The sequence below is a fragment of the Microtus ochrogaster genome, chromosome 19 (assembly GCF_000317375.1).
Source record: "Microtus ochrogaster isolate Prairie Vole_2 chromosome 19, MicOch1.0, whole genome shotgun sequence".
NCBI lineage: Eukaryota > Metazoa > Chordata > Mammalia > Rodentia > Cricetidae > Microtus > Microtus ochrogaster.
In genome coordinates, this window is record NC_022021.1 from 6,914,944 (window position 1) to 6,935,278 (window position 20,335).

At 46.9% G+C, this 20,335-nt stretch overlaps 2 protein-coding genes and 1 pseudogene across 3 annotated transcripts in view; 2 read left to right on the forward strand and 1 right to left on the reverse strand.

Annotated features, from left to right (window-relative positions):
• Dmgdh (dimethylglycine dehydrogenase) overlaps positions 1-12,758 on the reverse strand; it is a 72,142-nt gene extending 59,384 nt beyond the window's left edge. Inside the window, exons 1-3 of one of the 2 annotated variants that reach the window (XM_013349699.1) lie at positions 12,651-12,758; positions 9,061-9,136; positions 1,206-1,304 (exon numbers count right to left, since the gene is read on the reverse strand). In XM_013349699.1, the coding sequence (XP_013205153.1) occupies positions 1,206-1,304; positions 9,061-9,136; positions 12,651-12,736 (261 nt within the window). In that variant the 5' untranslated portion in view covers positions 12,737-12,758. Of the gene's footprint in view, positions 1-1,205; positions 1,305-8,967; positions 9,137-12,650 lie in introns of both variants that reach the window. The other variant, XM_005356488.2, reaches the window with a different exon arrangement.
• Positions 2,413-3,020, forward strand: LOC101980158 (annotated as a pseudogene).
• LOC101980727 (S-methylmethionine--homocysteine S-methyltransferase BHMT2) overlaps positions 12,735-20,335 on the forward strand; it is a 21,331-nt gene continuing 13,730 nt past the window's right edge. Inside the window, exons 1-3 of the mRNA XM_005356489.2 lie at positions 12,735-12,935; positions 16,929-17,061; positions 18,804-18,895. Coding sequence (XP_005356546.2) covers positions 12,735-12,935; positions 16,929-17,061; positions 18,804-18,895 — 426 coding nt within the window. The remainder of the gene's footprint in view (positions 12,936-16,928; positions 17,062-18,803; positions 18,896-20,335) is intronic.

Sequence of the window (20,335 nt, forward strand, 5' to 3'; positions counted from 1 at the left end):
TGTGTGTTAGAACAGAGTGCATGCATGTTGTGTGTTAGAACAGTGTGCACGCATGCTGTGTGTTAGAACAGTGTGCACATGCATGCTGTGTATTAGAATGTGCACACACGCTTGTGTTAGAAGCATGAGGGGTTGGTCGTCTGTGTAGGTTGACACAAAAAGGTGGTTCCAGTTAGAACAGGAAGGAAGAAAACAATACAACTTTAGAAAACAGGTGTGAGAGCACCCAGAACATTCCAGAAGTATACACTGTTGAGAACAATTAAAGCACATGAACAAAGGAAATTGAGGCAAAAGAGGATGTTAGAAAGTCAGGAGATGAAGACTGGGAGCCTCAGACCCTGCTCAGTCTTGGTCTTGATCCTGCAGACTCTGGGGAGCTTTTAGTGGCCTTCAGTCAGAATAAATGCATTAAAACATTAAGAAGCCTTTGATCTTAGCTCATGGAAACTTTTTATTTTGTGAGCACAGTCACTATGAGAAAGGATAAAGACAAAGATGGGGAAGGGGACTAAGCACGTTGTTTCTAAAGCCATGCGGCGGCAGTCAGCACACCGTCAAATCCTGTGCAATCTACTTGCTGGAGTGTTCCGACTTCATATTCTCTAGGTATGGGAACTGACTAAACAACATTTGAATCGTTGTTATTTATTATTTCTTCTGCTGTGGGATAACCCTCTTGCACACTGTAAAACCTTGTCACTGGAATTGGTTTAATAAAGTACTGATTGGCCAGGAGCCAGGCAGGAAGTATAGGTGGGGTGGCCAAGCTAAGGATGATGGGAAGGAGAAAGGCAAGAGTCAGGAGTTACCAGCCAAATGCAGAGGGAGCAAGAGATGAATGTGCCCTGCTAATAAAGGTACCACCATGTGGCAGCGTGTAAATAAGGAATATGGATTAACTTAAAAATGTAAGTTAGCTAGTAATAAGCCTGAGCTATTGAACAAGCATTTGTAATTAATATGAACCTCTGAATGATTATTTGGTAGCTGGTGGGAGGGAAATGTCCGACCCCACTCTTTCTTTAAAAAGAAATGAAGAATAGTTAATTACATGGGTAATAGGCTTGAAGAAATTAAAGTGGTGTTAAAATCAACCTTGGTTCTTACCTTAACCTTTCTTTCTCTACCACAGCCAGCCCTGCACATGGATTCTATATCTGAGTGACTGATCTCACGGACAACTTCAAACTAAAAGCATTTACCTGTCCAGTTTCTTCTTCCAGCTTCTCGTACAGTTTGATGCTGTCATAGTGTATTTTCTTCAAGTTTATCCCGGGGTGAAAGTAAGTTGTTAAACCTGCCTGAAGAATAGGGAGAGAAGAAAACGCTGAAATAAGTCAGCATTTGCACAATGTTGGTAACTCCTCTGCTAAGCAGCAATTTCATGCTGCTGAGACAAGAAGTATAGGGTGGGTGCAAGAAAGAACACATTGGTTGGAGGCCGCAGAGCAGATGGCTTATCACATGGTACAAGAAGCAACTTCAGTCATACAAGTAGAGTAAGAGGCAGCCCACAGATATGTCCAGGAAGAGCCTAACATTCACAGGAAAAAGGTGAAATGGAGTGGGTTAGGTGGAAGGTTTAGAACATCTGCTGTTGTTGATTGCTTTTTATCTGAAATTCATGGGACCAGAAGTGTTTTGATTTTAAGTTTGGAGACCAGGAAGATGGCTTGGTGGGTAAAGGTACCCAATGATCTCCCACAGCCCACTGGGTCTTAAGAGAGGACCAACCACTGTAAATTGTCCTCTTGAATTCATGGCATGTGTCAGTAAATAAGTGCATGCACACACACACACACACACACACACACACACACACAGAGAGAGAGAGAGAGAGAGACAGAGAGACAGAGAGACAGAGACAGAGAGACAGAGAGACAGAGACAGAGATTAATTAAATGCTGATTGGTGGTGGTGCACGCCTTTAATTCCAGCACTTGGATCTCACTACAGATGGCTGTGAGCCACCATGTGGTTTCTGGGAATTGAACTCAGGACCTCTGGAAGAGGAGCCAGTGCTCTTAACCTCTGAGCCATCTCTCCAGCCCTAATCCCAGCATTTGGGAGGCAGGTAGATCTCTGAGTTCAAGGTCAGTCTGGTCTATGGAGTGTGTTCCAGGACAGCTAAGGCTACACAGAGAAACCCTGTCTGGAAAAACCAAAACCATTAATTAATTGAAAAACAAAAATAAAGATTTTGAATTTAAAAATTATGCCAGGCGGTGGTGGCGCACGCCTTTAATCCCAGCACTTGGGAGGCAGAGGCAGGCGGATCTCTGTGAGTTCGAGACCAGCCTGGTCTACAAGAGCTAGTTCCAGGACAGGCTCCAAAGCCACAGAGAAACCCTGTCTCGAAAAACCAAAAAATAATAAAAAAAAATAAAAATTATGAACCAGGGCAGAGCAATGGGCATCTCTCGGGACACCTGGCGAAAGCGCTGCAAGATGGAGGTAAGAGAAAGCCCGACCACAAGAAGCGGGAGTATGAGCTGGGACAGCCTGCTGCCAGTGCTAAGACTGGCCCTCGTGGTATACACAGTCCAAGTGTATAAGAGACAATAAGAAGTGCCATGCCCTAAGAGTGAATGTGGGAAGCTTTTCCTGGGATTTTGAATGCTATACTCGCAAAGTAAGGATCATTGATGTTGTCTACAATGCATCCAAAGACCAGCTGGTCCGCATCAAGCATTGTGCTTATTGACAGCACACCATCCCAAACAGTGGTACAAGTCCCATTGTACACTGCCCCTGGGCTGCAAGAAGGGGGCCTAGCTGACTCCTGAAGAGGAAGAAATATTAAACAAAAAACAATCAAAGAAAATTCAAAAGAAATACGATGAAAGGAAAAAGAACGCCAAGATCAGCAGTGTTCTGAGGAGCAGTTCCAGCGGGGGAGCCTCTTGCCTGCCCTGCCTCAAGACCAGGCCAGTGCGGCGGAGCAGATGGCTGTGCACTAGAAGGCAAGGAGCTGGAGTTCTATCTGAGGAAGATCAAAGCCCGGAAAGGCAAATAAACCATCATTCATAGCTCATGTAATAAAGGTGTTTATTGTTCTACATCTAAAAAAATATATTTGTGTATACATAAAAATGCCCAGGTCTATACAAAAAAAGAAATCTGTGTGTTTCCTAGACACCTTATATACACATTATATTATACAGTGTGTCAAATAACCAAATAGGGAGCACCTACACATGTTTGTTGCATAAATATTGATTAATTATTCTTTAGAAAAGATTAATAAATATTAGAAATCTTGTAGCCCCTCCTGTCAACTTTGAGAAATGCAATGTAGCATCCAGACCAAGAATTCTAGGCAATTACTGAAGCAAGAGTTTTCTTAATTAAGTATCTGGGGTCTCATTTTTCAGCTAATTTATCTTGGGGAGCTCATCAGAACACAATCTGTTCAAACTCAAATCCATTTAGGAATATTTATAACTTTCTCCTAAGGGAATTTGAGTCTCTGAAACTCAAAACTATTTCCCATTAAAGTCAATCAGCCAGTGTTTAGAAACCAGCAGCTCAATGCTTCCAATCTTGTCGAAGTGTCTAACATACACACGAGTGATGCTTCTGACAAAAATCCCATCCTGTTTCCGAAGGCATCTTGTAGCGCTGCCCTGGTGAGAGTATTGGAATGTTTCTACCACAGAACTCCTGCCAGAGTCTTAGAAACACGGCCGAACCGTTCTTTCCCTTTCACAAGCTTGGGATTTGGTGTGCATAGGAACTTTCCTCATCCTATCAGTGAGCATCTCTGGCCTTCAGGTATCCGCCACTGACCCCAATTCCATCTTCAGTGCATCTTCCACCAGTCAATTGAGAAAAATGAATGCTCACGAGTACTGGCCAGAGCTCTGATTACTCCTGGAGATCCTGTAAGCCACAGCCCTAGAAGAATCCAGGCTTAGTCAGCGTTTCTATTGCTGTGAAGAGACACCATGACCACCGACTGCAAAGCTGAGGAAGAAAAACATTTCACGGGGGTTTGCTTGCAGCTTCAGAGGTTTAGTCCCCTGCCATCATGGCAGGGAGCATGGTGGCACACTTGCAGACATGGCAGATGAGAGTTTTACATCCGGACCTGCAGGCAGCAGGAAGAGAGAGACACTGGGCCTGACCTGAGCTTTTGAAAGCCCCAAAGCTCACCCGAAGTGATCCACTTCTTATTTCAACAAGGCCACACCTACTTCAACAAGGCCACGCCTACTTCAACAAGGCCACGCCTACTTCAACAAGGCCACACCTCCTAACCCCTCTCAAGTAGCCCCATCCCCTAATGCCCAAGCATTAGCATATATGATCTGGAGTAGGGGGCAATTCCTGTTCAAGCCACCACACCAGGCCACCAGAAAGTTCCATTCTTTATATCCACCTATTATGTATTTTCCGTTCCCCTACCTCAGAAACTAGACTACTGAATTTTCATTTGAAAGAATCACACGGACTCACTGAAGATATTTAGCCCCGTGTGCTTTGTTTAGGGAACACACACAAGTCTTTGAGTCAATTCAGAATCTGCAAATTTTTGTTGACGTAAATTTAAAATAACAAGAAAGGAACACTCTTCCCTATAGTGCAATGACAAATACCAAGTAAGAAAAAACTGCAGGAACATCATGAAGGGTTGCTAAATAATGGGGGGGTGTTGGATGTCAGCTCAGGTTGTGACCCCCTAGTCTAATATGTTTCCTGTCTCCCAGGGGCCTCTACTGCCTCAGAGAACCCAGCCATTGGCCTAAGCCATCATCTATCCCAGTGGCTCCAAGTCCTTTATCCATACACGCATGCTCAGTTAGAATGTTTGCACATAACCACTAAAACATTCTCATGCCTTTATTTACACATAACATGTAAATATAGGTTACTGTATTAATAGAGATCGTAAAACACACTAAATGAGCTTGGGATGAGTGAAGTATTTTAAATAAATTTCATCTTAGTTACTGTGCCGGAAAGCGTGTGAATATTAAGCTCATGAATCACGTTTTCGATAGAGCATGGTGATTAACGCACTTCATTATTGAGCTGTGTACACGGGATTGAAAATACAGCCTGGTTCTGGGCTTGCTTTACATCCAGGGTGGCTCATTTGTTTGTTTGAATTCCTTTGTGCTATAATCGGTCTCCCTATGTAGCTCAGGCTGGCATTAAACTCTCAGCCTTCTCATTGGTGTGAGCAAATACCAAAGGAGAAGCCACTAGAGGAAGAAAAGGTTTATTTTGCCTTTCGGTTCACAGATTACAGTCTGTCACGGTGGGCAAGGCCCAGAGCAGAGGGGAGGGGAGCAGGCGATGCTGCATCTGCCCTCAGAGAGAGGTGAGTGCAGGGTCTGAGCGCTCCTTTTCCTTTTATTCTGATGGGGACCCTGGCATGATGCTTCCCACAGTAAGGGCGCCATCCCACATCGATTAACACAATCTGGCAACCCCTCACAGATGTGCCCAGATGTTTGTCTTCTAGGTGATTCTAGAGCCTGTTAAACTGACAAGTGGGATTAGCTACAACATTCTTCCTTGTCCTCTTGAGCGCTTGAGAGTTTGAGACAGATTTCAGAGGCTATGGGAGCAGAAGACACCTCTCAATCCTACATGGACCCAAGTGGAAGCAGAGGTCTCTTGGCTGTGTGCTCTGTGTTTTAAACGCCCTTCTCCATTTCAAACACCTGTTACTGCACCAACCTATCCAAAGGTTCCTGGTGACCGCTGACTATCATGTTCTCTCGTCTCTCCGTTCTTGTTAACAACTTGAAGAATATCATGCTCTTTGTATTTTAAATACATAAGAACAAATCCTACTGGAATTCCTTATCAGAAAAAAATTAACAGGTTAAACAGACACACCCCCAGCAGGAGATATCATTTATCTAGAAAATCTAGCCATCATATCCCCATTTCTAACTATCCCTGTCAGCATGCTCTCCTCCCAACAGGGCTCCTTCTTTAAAGCCTCATCCTTGCTCACCCATCTCTTTCTAGGGCTGAGGATCAAGCCTGGAGCCTTGCACTGCTCCTAGATAAGCACCCCCACCATTCAGCCACACTCCCAGACAGTTTTTGCAGCCCATGTAACTTCTACATAGAAACCACATACACCCATTTGGATTACTATAGGCCAACACGTTTGGAACACTTGCCTATTTGTAGAAAAAATACAAGCTTAAAATTTTCAACCCTTTCCATCACTGAACAAATCTTTCCAGAGTGTAACTCTGTCAACCTCAAGCCACTCCTCTTCCTCACCTCACAAACTATACCATGTAAAGGCTCAGTAAACCTAGTCACCATGACGGCCTCACATAGCAATCAAAGAAAAAGCCAAGATGAGCCCACTGTGCAGAGCCAACCTGCCCCCAGAGAACCTGGGGATCCTAACCAATACATCAGTCACATCTTATGTATGTAAATCAGTAGAAAGTTCTAGATTCTCTTCCATCTTGTGACGTCATTCTCAGGGACATGGAGGACCCTACTCTCCAAACCCTCACCAGATGCCATTCCTCGGGCACTGATGAAAGTGAGCAAGACCTCAGGGTCCGCAGACTTGGCTGCACTTTGAACATTCGGTCTCAGGCTGTGCCATCCTCCGGCCCTCATTTCCTGTACCTTGTGGACGCTTGCATCACAGAAAAAATATGGAACTCCGGGGATCTCCAGGGATGCTGCCTTCGTTTTCAGTCTGTCCTTTTAGCTGGTTCTCCAGCTTTGAACATCCCAATCTGTTCCCAGATATGTCTGGGCGGAACACTCTTGGCATGTGAAACTTCCTGATGGCATTTCTTACAGAGAAGGCTCGTAGACGTGTAAAAGCTCCCAGAATCAGTTCCCAAGGCAAGTCCTGCCCTGTCCCTTATTTCAAGGGGCACCAATCACCTAGCTGCTGCTGTCTGACTCCGCACAATGGCTCCCCATTTGGCTTTGGCTTACTGCCATGGCTAACGGGGTGGGGTGCTTTCCCCACTCTTTTTTTATCTTTTAGGGAAAAAACATTTTACACAGTTAACTTCACATAAGGGATTATCATCTTAAAATCTTTGCCTGCTTGTCTTAAAGAATTTAGGCTAAGGTAGGCACCGTGTATTGGTGGGAGAGCTAGTGAAATCTTAGGGAACCCTGTAATCTACCCTGAAATGCAAGCCTTATCTGTCAGCAAACAAATAAGCCTTCCACTTTAATGTGTACCTGCCCCCACTTAGCAGTTGGGAAGCGTGAGGCAGTAGAAGCACCATTTGCTTCAGTTGGCCTCTACCTAGAGGTTCTTGCCTGGTTAACCTCAAAGTCCCCTAGGACCCTTGTAGCTACTCCCACTGTTTGGTGTCTTCTCCTGTACCTGTCTCCCTAACTGTTCCTCCTGCGTTCTGTACTCCCTACCAAGTTTCTTCTTTCTTCAAGGCTCAGGCCCACTCTTAGTGCTTTCTGTGCCCGAGACTAGCTCCAGGAGGGCAGGACTGCTCTGCTCCCTTGTGACCTCACTTCTGGGACTGACCATGGTGCCCTAACATGGTCTTTCAGTCTTGAATGATGACAAAGTGCACACTGAACTAGCTGGGTTTCTGCCAACTTGACACAGTTATAGAGGATGGAGTGTCAATCAAGAAAATACTTCCATAGGATGGAGCTGTAGACAAGCCTGTAGGGCAACTTCTTAATTGGTGATTGACATGGGAGGTCCCAGCCCAGTGTGGGTGGTGAATGGTGCCATCCCTGGCCCTGGATGCTATAAGAAAGCAGGCTGAGCAAGGCATGGGGAGCAAGCCAGTAAGCAGCACTCCTCCAGGGCCTTTGCATCAGCTCCTGCCTCCAGGTTCCTGCTCTGCTTGAGTTCCTGCCCAACTGCTTTTGACCATGAACTGTTAGATAAAACTGTGAGCGAAATAAACGCTTTCCTCCCCGAGTTGCTTTTGGTCATGGTGTTCCATCACAGCAACAGTGACCCTAAGGCTCACACTAAGAAAAAAAAAATAGAGGAGGTAAACTCGCTTTTAGGACAACATGAAGTCCACAGAAAGTCTAGTTTAGGGACACGAGACAAGCCTAGGGAACCAGGGCTTCTGCAGGCAGAAGGAAGGCAGTGGGGAATCAGTGAAAGGAGGTACCAGTGCTGGGAAGACCGCCACAGGCAAGTGATGCGGTGCCCCGCCACACACACTGAGTGAGGATGAGGGGTTGGAGGGAGACGAGCTGGACTTGATGCTATTTTGGGGGAGCACTGGCTGGCGGATGTGTGTGGGCTGATTGTGGGATTAGAAACTGCAGCCAGCTGAGCTTGAGTTGGAGTGGCAAAGTTCTCCTGCATTGAGCCTTGACAACCATGTCTATGCAGACACCTGGCCTGTGCTTCAAGTGTGTGCTGAGCATGAGGAGAACCTCAGAGAGAGTTCCCCTTTCCTCTCCTCACCACAGGAAAGCTGAATATGGAAAGAGATAGCCAATGAGGCAGAGCTCTTCGGGGAGAGAAAGCGACAGATAGACAGACAGAGACAGAGAGCGAGCATGCGCATTTGCAATCAATGGATCTTCCTTTCCTATCCCTTGCAATATGTGAGCCATGCTAACCCAGGGCCTTTACCTAGGCCATTCTCCAGTGCCACCCCGGCATGCTGCGTCACTAGAACAACGACAGAAACTGCCGACAGGGTGAGGCTGTCACAAAATACAAAACAAACCCCACTCAGAAAATGGAATGCATCAGAAAATGGAAACCGAGGGAAATTTCTGGAAGTTACCCTGGGTAGAAAGTGGCAGAGCCAGGATCAGAATCCAGAACCCACATGTTCACATAAAGGGTATTTAAATAGCGATTTCCCACTTCCTGGAAGCACACAGTCAGGTAACAGTACACTTTGTGGTGAGGTGAAGGTCCCATGCTCAGCAGAACTCTCTGTAGGAGCCATGAATGGGAAGAGCTGGTGCACAGTTTGGGGGCATACATAGAACATTTTGGACTGCTTTCCTTACTGCGTGCCAGGTAGAGCCAGCCGTGAGCTCTGACTTCTCCAGCAGGACCACATCTCTCATCCCTGCTTTGGCCAGATGATAAGCCAGACTCACGCCCACACAGCCGCCTCCAATGATCACCGTCTCTGCCTTGTCCTTCCATTCTGGGGCTGAGGGTAGGCTTTCCTGCCTGGAAGACAATGTTTTTAAGGGTGACTCACTTGCAGAGAGCAGGTCCAGCTATTCCCTTGCTTGCCTGTCTCTAGGATGCATTTTGCACTCAGAAACCTTGGGCATCTGCGCCTAGGTGCCCAGCATTGAATGCGGCTCAGGAAATGAGCAGTGGTAGGTGACGGTGACTGCTTCTTTCTCAACCTAGACATCATTTTCCTCTTCTGAAAAACATTCTGGCCAGGCGATGGTGGCACACACCCTTAATCCTGGCACTCTGGAGGCAGGGGCAGGTGGATCTTTATGAGTTTTGAGGCCAGCCTGGTCTACAGAGTGAGTTTTAGGACAGCCAGGGCTACACAGAGAAATCCTGTCTCGAAAAACAAACAAAAAAAATCAAAAAAACAAACAAACAAAACCACCCATATGCTGGGACTGGGGCTCAGCTGGTCAAGCGTTTGCTGTACAAATGTGAGGACCTGAATCTGATCCTCAGGTTCCACGAAAAGTTGGGTATGTGGCTCCCATCTGGAATCTCAGCTCTGGCCAAATAAAGACAAGAGGATCCCTGGGTATTGCTGGCCAGCCTCCCTGTCCCAGTCAGAGAGAGACTCTGTCTCCAAAAACAATTTGGAGAGCAACTGAAGAAGGCACCCGACCTCTGGCCAGCACATGGCCACACCCCCACGCACTCCTATTGATTTCAGTCTTAGAAAAGCCCTAATCTTCATGCAACTTGGCACTTGTTCATCCTCTTCTCTCTGATGCTCCCCAAGCTGCAGGGAGATGGATGGAGAAGCACCCTCCTCTTCTGGCATCTCTAGCCATCAGTTTATAGGACGGTCTTCCTGGATTCACTGTGAGATTTTTGAAGGCAGGGGACAATATTTGTCACTGATCTCAGCCCTCTCTCAATGCCCACATCCAATATGTATGTCCCGTGAACACATCAGATCATGTGCATGGCTTGTTCTCAACCCTCTACTGGCACCACTTCTCTATATGAGTCCCTAAAGGATGGCATCCTGGCATCGGGTAGAGGGGTTTGTTCGTTATTGCCACATTTCCTTCAGAGTATTTCCTTTTTTATATTTATCAAAAGGTCCTTACATCCCTGCTGTGTGTAGGGCTGGACACACAGGGCCTCAGAGCTCTGAAGCTTATAGCAGACCGGGGAAATAGAACAAGTCAAACTGAAAATGTGTGCATTGCAGCAATGAAGCACTCTTTGAGGGAAGGTACGGGTTGCAGGAGCGTCAATCAGCAGGAGAGCATGATGGAGGTGGATGAAGAGGAATGCAGGAGCCAAGGGGTAGGGCAGGAAGGCTCCCAGGCTGTAGGGGCAGTTGTGGGCAGTCAGCACAGGGAAGGGCTGGGCTCTGAAAGGCCATTGAGGCTGCATGTGGAGGGGCCTCAAGGATGAATCTGGCTCTCCTTAACACAAAGAACACTCACAAGTCCTATGGAACATAACCAAAGGATGTGATTTACTAATTCCTTAGTTCCCACTTTCTTTCCTAGTCACCAACCTCTTTACTGCATTAGTGTCTGACATAGGAAGTCACAGTATGAATTAATAAGAATTCTGTGGAAATTCTCCATGGTATATTTGTTGGCATCAAGCCAAAAGGTGTCATTTTAAAGATAAGGTTTTGTTATTGTTGTTTTGCTATTTTTTTTCAATGAAGGGTTTCTCTGTGTAGACCCAGTTGTCCTGAGACTCGCTCTATAGACCAGGCAGGTCTCGAACTCAGAGATTTGTCTGCCTCTGCCCCCTGAGTGCTAGGAATAAAGATGTGTGCCACCACCAGCAGCTTAAGGATAAGTTTCAAAGTGAAAAAAAAGCAGACTGGAACCTTCCTTCAGACTGACTTGGTAGTGGCGGCTGTGTTTGTCTAAATACACCTTATCTGGGAAAAGATGATCTGGTTATCTGACGAGGATTAAATTGTTGAGCTTCTGGGTGTCTCAATTCTAAACTGCCTTCATAGTTTGTCAGATTTGATGACATGGGGTGTGACTTTGTATTCAGACGTACAATTTCAGACTGACAAAAAAGAAAAACATGTAGAAATGCCTCATAGAGCTCTCTTTTGTTGTGGTTGTTTTGGTTTGGTTTTCGAGACAAAGTCTCACTAAGTATCTTCCACAACCTACAGTGGCTTTGAGGTTGACATCCTGCCTCAGCCTCCCGAGTGCTGGAACTTCAGGGTTTTGTCACCACAGCCAGTCTGTCTTAAAGTTGTTAGAAGAGAAATGTCATCTGTGATGACTCTCAACATTTTGGAATATATGCATATGTCATGTGCATATAAACACTCCCATGCCCATTAATAAAGACTTTAATGTTACACTGTATTTGCCTAATCGGGTTTGAACAAATAACCCAAGATGAACACCTTTCCGTTTCCTTCCGTATTAGGTGAACTCTCCCGACTGGGATGCTTTTACAGCTTGTACATCCTTCTTGCGCTGTCTTTCACTTAGGGTTTGCAGAGATCCTGAAAGCCAGGCAGAGGGGAATTAGCATCCTGTTTTTGCTGATGAGGAATCTGTGCTGGGCCAGCAGCTGCTGTGCCTGAAGGAACCAGAACTCTCTGCTGTTCTGGAGGCCCTGCATTCCCAGAACCAGGAACAAGCCCACACACTACAGGCGCTATGCAAAAATCTGTCGATGGAAGGATGGCCAGCTGCTACTCAAAAGCAATCCTTGCACACCATAGGCTGTACAATGCAAACGGAGTCAGTACCTAACGTTTGTTGAGTGACTCTTTGAATAGGAGCCTCGCTTTGCCACCGTGGGTGACGTCAGGAATGAGTACAGGAAAATCAAAGATGTTGTTTTGCTCTTCTACATACAAAGACAATTCCATCTCACTTATGAAGTTTCACAACTCTGCTCTAGGAGCCAAGGAAGGAAGACATGGGTAACAAGCACCCACCGGCAAAGCATCCTAATCTTACCAGAATCTCACTGTCTTTGGGCAAGTTTGTTGCTGTCCTTTGATCTTTCAAATGACCTAACCCTTTCCCTAACAGTTTTGTTTTAAAAAAATTAAAACAAAAACAGACTCTCTATTTGCCTAAACACACGTGCGTTAAAAATGCCAAGTTTACGTTCTCTGTGTTACCAACCAACCCGACCTAAGCAGTCTAATTGTTAATGAGTAGACAGATTAATTATATTATAGACTATTGATCAGATGAAAAACCATGCAGCCATTCAAAAAAATAAGGTAAATCAATGCACCCTGGAATAGAATAATCTCAAAGATGGATTTACCATTGAAAACAAAACAATGATAACAACCACCATCAAGGTGGGAGTATATCGGAGGCCGTTTGAACACAGGAGACAGGTTCCTACAGACAGACATCCACACGCTGCCCATTGCTGACCGGGTAGGGCTTGGGACCAGAAAAACTGACAGTTTTCCCTGGTAGTTGTAGGTAATCCCAGGAGGACTCCAGCCGGTTCCTGTGGGGAGCTTAACGGGTCCCCTCTTCCACACCTGCAGGCGGTGAGCACTCACCCTTCCCGGCGGCCGGTGGAATTTAGGCGCCCAGGGCAGCCCCGCAGTGCCAGACCCCGTAGCCGCAGCGCGCCCGGGCGGAGCATGGCGGAGGGGAGGCCAAGCACCGACGACTGTGGCCTTAGGCAGGAGACAGAAGGAGTGGGGAGAGAGAGGGCGGGAGGGGGTCCTCCCACAGAGGGGCGGGCTCCGGCACCGAGGCGCCTCTGGGATCGGTGCCACCGGGACCCGCGCCTGCACAATCGCCGCGACATGGCACCAGCCGGAGGCCCGCTGGCCAAGAAGGTGAGTGTTGCTCAGGCCTTCTTCCTTTCCAGCGAAGTTCAAATCCCGCTTCAGCCAAACCCCTAAGACCTTTTTAGAACGATACGTGCGGCCCAGAGCCTCAGTTTACCAGATTGCAAGTGGATTAGCAGTCATGGAGCCCTTATCCAGCCCAGAGTATCTGCATTTGCTGGTATCCCGAGTTTGCGGGGCGGGGGTGGGGGTGGGGTGGGGACTGAGACTCAGGAGTCAGAGGACCTACTCAGAGTTGGTGATCGCGTTCAGGGCAGAGGTCAAGTTTTTGGGTTTAAGAGACCCTTATTTTTCTCTCTCACGGAAGCCCATGCAATAGATAGCCCCTGGCGTTCATCTACCCGTTTCTGTCAGTTTCCCTCAGGTTTCCTAAGCGCGTCAACCAGGCCCTGCGGCTTCATGCCTGTCCTGTATGAAACAAGGACACCTTGCATTTCTCAGGGCCGGGGGTGGAAGTCCTCTCTGTTGCCTTCAGAAGGCAGTCCCACATCTGGCCCTTCTCCCATGGCGACCAGATTTGGACTTCATTCCCACAACACTGAGGACATGTTGTGGAAGCAAGGACTAGCCAAACAACCAGAAAGGCATGAACTTGGAAGAGGGGACTCCCAGGACCCACCAGAATCGTCCTCCTGAAACAATTCAGAGTCCTGTGATAGTGGAAGCAAGACACTGGCACCTCTGTTTTAGGAATGCTAAGAAACTGGGGACAGAGGTGGCCTACACTAGGGATTGAAAGAAGTCCAAGTTCATCCCCTTGCTAAATTGCTAGTCAGCCATTAACAGCTCCCAGTGAGAAAGAACTGAGGGCAATGGTGACGTCAGCCAGCATAGACCCACCCTAACGGAGCAATAGTTACAGACACACGGGCAAAGAACAAGTCAGAGTCCCACGCAAAATGTGGAGCCTATGTCTCACAGCTCGCTGAGAGATGTTCTTCTAACGACAAAAGTTAAAGTGTAGGAAAGAAATGAGATTGTTTAAAAGACTTGCCTGGGGTGTGACCCATGCACGCCTTTAATTCCAGGACTCAGGAGGCAGAGGCAAGTGGACCTCTTCTGAATTTGAGGCCAGCCTGGACTACAAATCGAGTTCCAGAACAGCCAGGGCTGTCCCTGCCTCAAAAACCAAAAACCAAAACAAAACAAAAAGACTCCTTTTAAAGATGAAGAGCATTGTGTTGCCTTCCTTCACCTGACCTTCTGAAATGCTATGTTCATTTATACAATTCACTTTTTAAAAAGAATTTTCATTACATTTATGCATGCACTTATTTATTGGGTGTGTGCGGGTGTGGACATACTATAATATACCTGTGGCAGCCAAAGGAAGCTTGCAGAAGTTGGTTCTCTCTGTCTACCAAATGTGCCAGGGATTAAACTCAGCCATAGTGTTTGAGAGCAGTCACCTGCCCTTAACAAATCGTCTTGCCAGCCCATAATTAATTCACTTTTTAATTTTTATTTCTAGAAGACATTTTTATTTTCAGACAGGTTCTAGCTCTGGAACCCTGGCTGTCCTGGAACTCCCTAACCTCAAACTCACAAAAGTCCTCCTGCCTCTGCTGAGATTAAATTAAATTCCAAGTGCTGGGATTAAAGACTGCACTGCCACTCCTGGCTATTCCCTTTTAAAAAAAGGTTTTATGGGGCCAGTGTGGTGATACATGTCTGTAGTCCCTGCACTCAGGCAGCAGAAGCAGGTGGCTCTCTGAGTTTGAGGCCAGCCCAGTTTACATAGTGAGTTTCCCCTACCCAGGGCTACACGATAAAACCCTGACCTTTTCTTTTAAGGTTTTGAAAACATTCTGTGCCCATTCCTCTGGGACTCTGCCCCTGGAACGGCGTATTTTCATGCTGGTCCCTGTTAATGTGTTCCTGAGAGAGAACTCGGGACCTATCTCTCCTCAGCTGGCAAGCACAGGTCGCCCGAGCCTTCATCCCATTCCTCAAACCACAGAAACTGCCTCCTTCCCACCTCCCCCCAAGCCAAGACAGGCAGATGGGGCTGTTTAGGCAGTTTGAATGGCCTCCCCTGAGGATCAAGTCTCAGCCTGAGCCCAGGTGGTAAATGCAGAGGTTTCAGGTTGCTATCTTCCAAGAGAGGGATGTAAAGGCACCCCCAGCCCCCACCCTGAGACCAGCAGGTGCACTGTCTGATGGAGGATGAAGGAGAAGGTGGACTGGGCAGGTGAACTCACATCTTCGCATCTTATCCCTGTTCTCACCTAAGCTGGCGTTAGAACTAAGTGAGGAGGGGGAGACATGGAGGGACAGGCCGCTCGGGCTTCAGATTTCCAAAATCCAGTTATTCTGATAATGACGACAAAGAAAATGGAGACTTTAAAATGCTGGGCAGGGGGCTCGAGACGTTGTTCAACAGTCAAGGGCCCTGGCTGCTCTTTCAGAGGACCTAAGCTCAGTTTCAGCACCACTGTTAGGAAGCTCATGGCTACCTGTGATCGGTTTTAGTGGATCTGCTGTCCTGTGGGCTCTTAGGTCACTGCACACACATGCACACGTGTGCACACATACACAAAAACACATAAAAGGTAACATAAATTTCTAAAGAAAACATTGAACAAGCTTCCAGATAAGAAAGGAAAATGAACCGAATGGTGGCACACGCCTTTAGTCCCAACACTCAAGAGGTAGAGGTAGGCAGATCTCTGTGAGTTTGAGGCCAGCCTGATCTACAGAGTGAATTCTAGTACAGCCACAGCTGTTACATAGAGAAACCCTGTCTTGAAAAACCAAAATAATAATGATAATAAAAGAAAAGGTCTCCCCTTCTACCCCGTCTCACAGAGACACAGTAGTTAAAATCTGCATTATGGTCCTTTTAAAGCCTGCCGATTTTTGCTGGAAGAGTGCCAGGCTTTGCCTCTGCTTCTCAGGACACAGCCACTACCACTTGCGGTGCATCCGATGTTTTCAGAACCACTCGGTACCCCTGCTGTCTCAGCTGGCAGAGTTCCCTAAGAACCTCTCCTTTATTAGATGTTGGTAGAGGTGGGAGGAACATAGACAAATAAGATATGTCACCCTCCTCCCCCCACACACACATCCTACCATCAAAGCGAGGCAGATAATGACCTGATGCTGTTGGACAGCTGCACACATGGACGAAGGTGCTGACGTTGTCAGGGCACAAGGAAAGGCAATGACCGACAGGAGAAGGACAGTGAGGTGTATTAAGATCATTCAGTAATCCAGTGGCTGTGGCAATAGGGGGAGGGAGCCATGAAATGCTTCACAGACACAAGCTGCAAGGTTGGATACGAGAAGAAGGAACCTGGAGTAACGGTTTCCCGTCAAGGACTGGGTGATGTGTTCTAGAAATTTGATTCTCAAATTGGTTAACCCAAGGCGGTGATTTGCATCGCTCACCCAACAAGATGTAAAAGTAAGCCGTGCATACTTGCCATGGCTACGCTCGGTCATCCTGCAAAACAGTATTACCAGTTGGCTCCCCCTGACATTGAGTACACATGAGGGTGGCAGGGCTACAAGATGATTCTACGCCTAGGTGACATAATGCCACTCCAGTCAGAAGGGGAAAGATGGCTTCTACCTGTCCTGCTGGCCAGTGCTGTGACAAGGCCATGCCCAGCAGCCTGCAAGTTTGGGGATTTGTTTAAGTTGAAGATATTGTGCCCCCAACCCCTAGTATATTAGTAACTAAGACAGAACATAAAAAAAAAACTAAAAATGATTATCAGGTTAATCAGTCCTTTCAGTATAGTTTAACCCAGAAACTGTCAATCGAGAAAAAAAAAAGTACCCATAGCTTCTTAACCGCACAAAATAGGTGTTTAGATTGGCCAGAAATCATGCAGCAATGTCTTCTGAAATACTCTTAGACATAATTTTAGCAGAGCTATTGCCTGAAGAACACAAAAATCCACATGTCTAAAATTGAAATCTTTGCAAGGAAAAGCAGATGTAGAGAGCCTGTTGAGTCTCCGGTCTCTTTCCCAGGGCATTTTGGAGCGCCTGGATAGTGGGGAGGTTGTGGTTGGGGACGGCAGCTTCCTCATCACGCTAGAGAAGAGAGGCTTCGTGAAGGCCGGGCTCTGGACCCCGGAAGCAGTGGTGGAGCATCCAAGTGCAGGTGAGTACCACAGCACCCAGAAGTGTATGTACAAGTAACAGTTGGCTTCAACACCAACGAAGGAACAACAGCAAGCATTTCCTAAGGACTGCTTCCTTTGCACAATTGCCAAGGGGTGGAGGCTAAGGCAGAGTGTGAACTGAAGCACAGGAAACAGTATCCTTCTCTCTCCCTCCCTTTCTTCTCTATCTCTCTCTCTCTCTCTCTCTCTCTCTCTCTCTCTCTCTCTCTCTCTCTCTCCTTCTCTCTCTTCCTCCCTCCAACCCTCCCTTCTTCTCTCCCTCTCTCCGCTCATATTTTCTTAATATTATCTGTTTATTCCTTGGAAATTTCCCTTGTAGCTATTCAAGAGTTTTTGTAAATTAGCAAAAATCATTAGTTGCTTTAGCTTCATCCTGCCGAAGGTTGTGCACGGTAGATAACAACCATGGCTACCACCAGCTTAATGAAGCAGACAGCCAGGCTCTGGGGACCAGAATGCATCTTCCTGACTTGGGGGAAAAAATAAAACTAAAAGAGTTAGAAGCTAGAAGCCATTGCAGTTGGTTGGTGACCTTACAATGGTGCTTTAACTATACCTGGCTTTATTGATTTCCCTTGCCTTTCTAGAGTCGGGGGACCAAGCCCCAAGAATAAGAGGGGAGATCAGGCCATACACTGGAAGTGTGGCTTGGATCTACCGGACTTCATTCACACATACATCACTCACAAGAGAAAGCTAGGGTCCTTGCTTGGTTCTTCCCCAGAACAGCAGTGTATTAGACAAGACCCTTGACCTCTTTGAGAATCTGCTCCTCTGTCTGTCACAAGGGGCAGGACATGGGCCAACCATGAGGACAGATGAGTTTACCACCTTGAGCTGCCCACGCGTTGTTGGAGCCCTGAGCCCATTCGTGCTATTTCCTGAGACTGCTCAGACACCCACTTCCGTGGAGGACAGAACAGCTTTGCTTCTCCGGTGCCTCTTGGGACTTTTTCATTTTTGTCTTACTTTTGAAAGATCTTTCAGCTAAACTGAATGTGTTGAATTAGCCAGAAGGGGGTGCTGGTGGGACGGAAGTAAAGGGGGATTTTCTTTTCTTTCCTTTTTGTTTTAGCAGAGTCTCAGACGTCCTAGGCTCGCCTCAAGCTAGCAATGTAGCTGAGGAAAACCTCAAACTTCTTCTGATCCCCCTGCCTCCACCTGAGTGCTAAGATCACACCTGCTTCACAGGGTGCTGAGGATCAAATCCAGGGCTTTATTCACACTGAGGAAGCATTCTGCCAACTGGGCTACATTCCCACCCCAGGGAGCTGACTCTCTCAGAGGCTATGTGCAGCCAGGGCTGCTTACCACATGGCCCCTTCATCCTTGCTGTGGAATCTGCCTGCTGTGGGTGTCATGCACAGGGCTGCTGCCCTCTGTGTGAGCTTCTTCACTCTTCCCACTTGGGTGATAATAGGCCAGCGGCATCCTGCACACATTGCTGTGTGAATAAACTCCAGACAAGGGATGAGGGGACAAGAGCTAGTCAGGCTTTATAGTCTCTGCAGGGGCCCCACTGGAGAGCAGTCAGCAGAACCCCGTGGGATGCTCCCACAGTGCATGTGGCCCTGTCACACTCCTGGCTTTCATTGGTAGCTCTTTCAGTTCTCGGTTTGAAATTGGATCTGGTGGGAAGGAAGGAAAGGAAGGGAGCTGCTGGTGAGAACGTAAGCTTCTGGAATTTGATTTTGTGATTGTGATTTCAATTGCTTAACAGTTCGTCAGCTCCACACAGAATTCTTGAGAGCGGGAGCTGATGTCTTGCAGACTTTCACCTTCTCTGCCACTGAGGACAATATGGAAAGCAAGGTAATTGGGGTACAGGTAGGGGGCAGCCACCAGGAGCAAGCCTTCTCATGAGAGGTGGTAGAACTGGGCTCCTACGTTACTGCGCTGGTCATGAATTCATGACTCCACAGACGTGTGTATAGAAGAGAATGTCTTCGGGTCTTCATTACTGTGAAGAGACACCATGACCACTGCAACTCATACAAAGCAAACATTTCATTGGGGTGGCTCGCTTACAGTTTCAGAGGTTCAGTACCTTATCGTCATGACGAGTAGCATGGCAGTGTGCAGGCAGACATGGTGCTGAAGCTGGGAGTGCTACATCTTGTAGGCAACAGGAAGGCAGCTGATTGTCACACTGAGGGAAGCTTGAGCAAAAGAGACCTCTAAGCCCTCCCACACCCTGACATACTTCCTCCATCAAGGTCATACCTCCTAATAGTGCTGCTTCTTTTGTGGGCCATTTTCTTTTAAACCCACCATACAGAACATCATCAGTTCATGTGTAAAATGACAAGACCAGACAGAATGGCTGTTGGAAGACTGTGGCATCCCTGCAAAGGGGTTTTGTGGAGAAAGAACATTTCTCTGGATCATTTTTTTACCCCTTCACTCTGTATTGTCCTTTTATCCCCTTATCTGTCTGGAGACAGCAGAACCTTGAGAACCTAAGACTGGCCTACAAATGACAAAAATCAGTCTCGATACCCAACTCTGTGGTCGACTGCCTGTGTGGCTTCATGGAAGACCATCCTGCATGGCACATTGGCCTTAGCCCTGGAAAAGATAATACACAGAGTTATGCTCAGACCTGCCAGGAAGAGCAGATGAGATGAAGGATGAGGAAACATTTGCAAAGCCAACTGTTCATGGCAACTGACATTTATGGGTGTTCATGTTCATTGGGGAAACCCACATTTAATGAGGAGCAATATGACCATGTTTATGGTTCCATCCATGGACTCTCATTATGCTACTCTCTGTGCTAAGCAGAAAGATGATATAAAAAAGGGGTGTCTTAGGGTTCCTATTGCTGTGAAGAGACATCATGACCACAATAGCTCTTATAGAGGAAACATTTAATTGAGGTGGCAGCTTACACTGCAGAGATTTAGTCCATTACTTTCATGGTGGAGAGCATGGTGTCATGCAGGCAAACATGGTGCTGGCTACATCTTAATCAGAAGTCAACTGTTGAGCAAAGTTTAAGCAAAAGAGACCTCAAAGAGACACACAGTGACACACTTCCTACAACAAGGCCACAACTCCTAATACTGCCACTGTCTATGAGCTAATGGGGGCCAATGACATGCAAACCACCACAGGAGGCTTAGACCATCTTCATGTATATGTGTGTGTGTGTGTGTGTGTGTGTGTGTATGTAATTGAGCTTTACATTTTTCTCTGCTCCCCTCCCTGTCTCTACCCTCCTCTTCAACCTTCTCCCAAGGTCCCCATGCT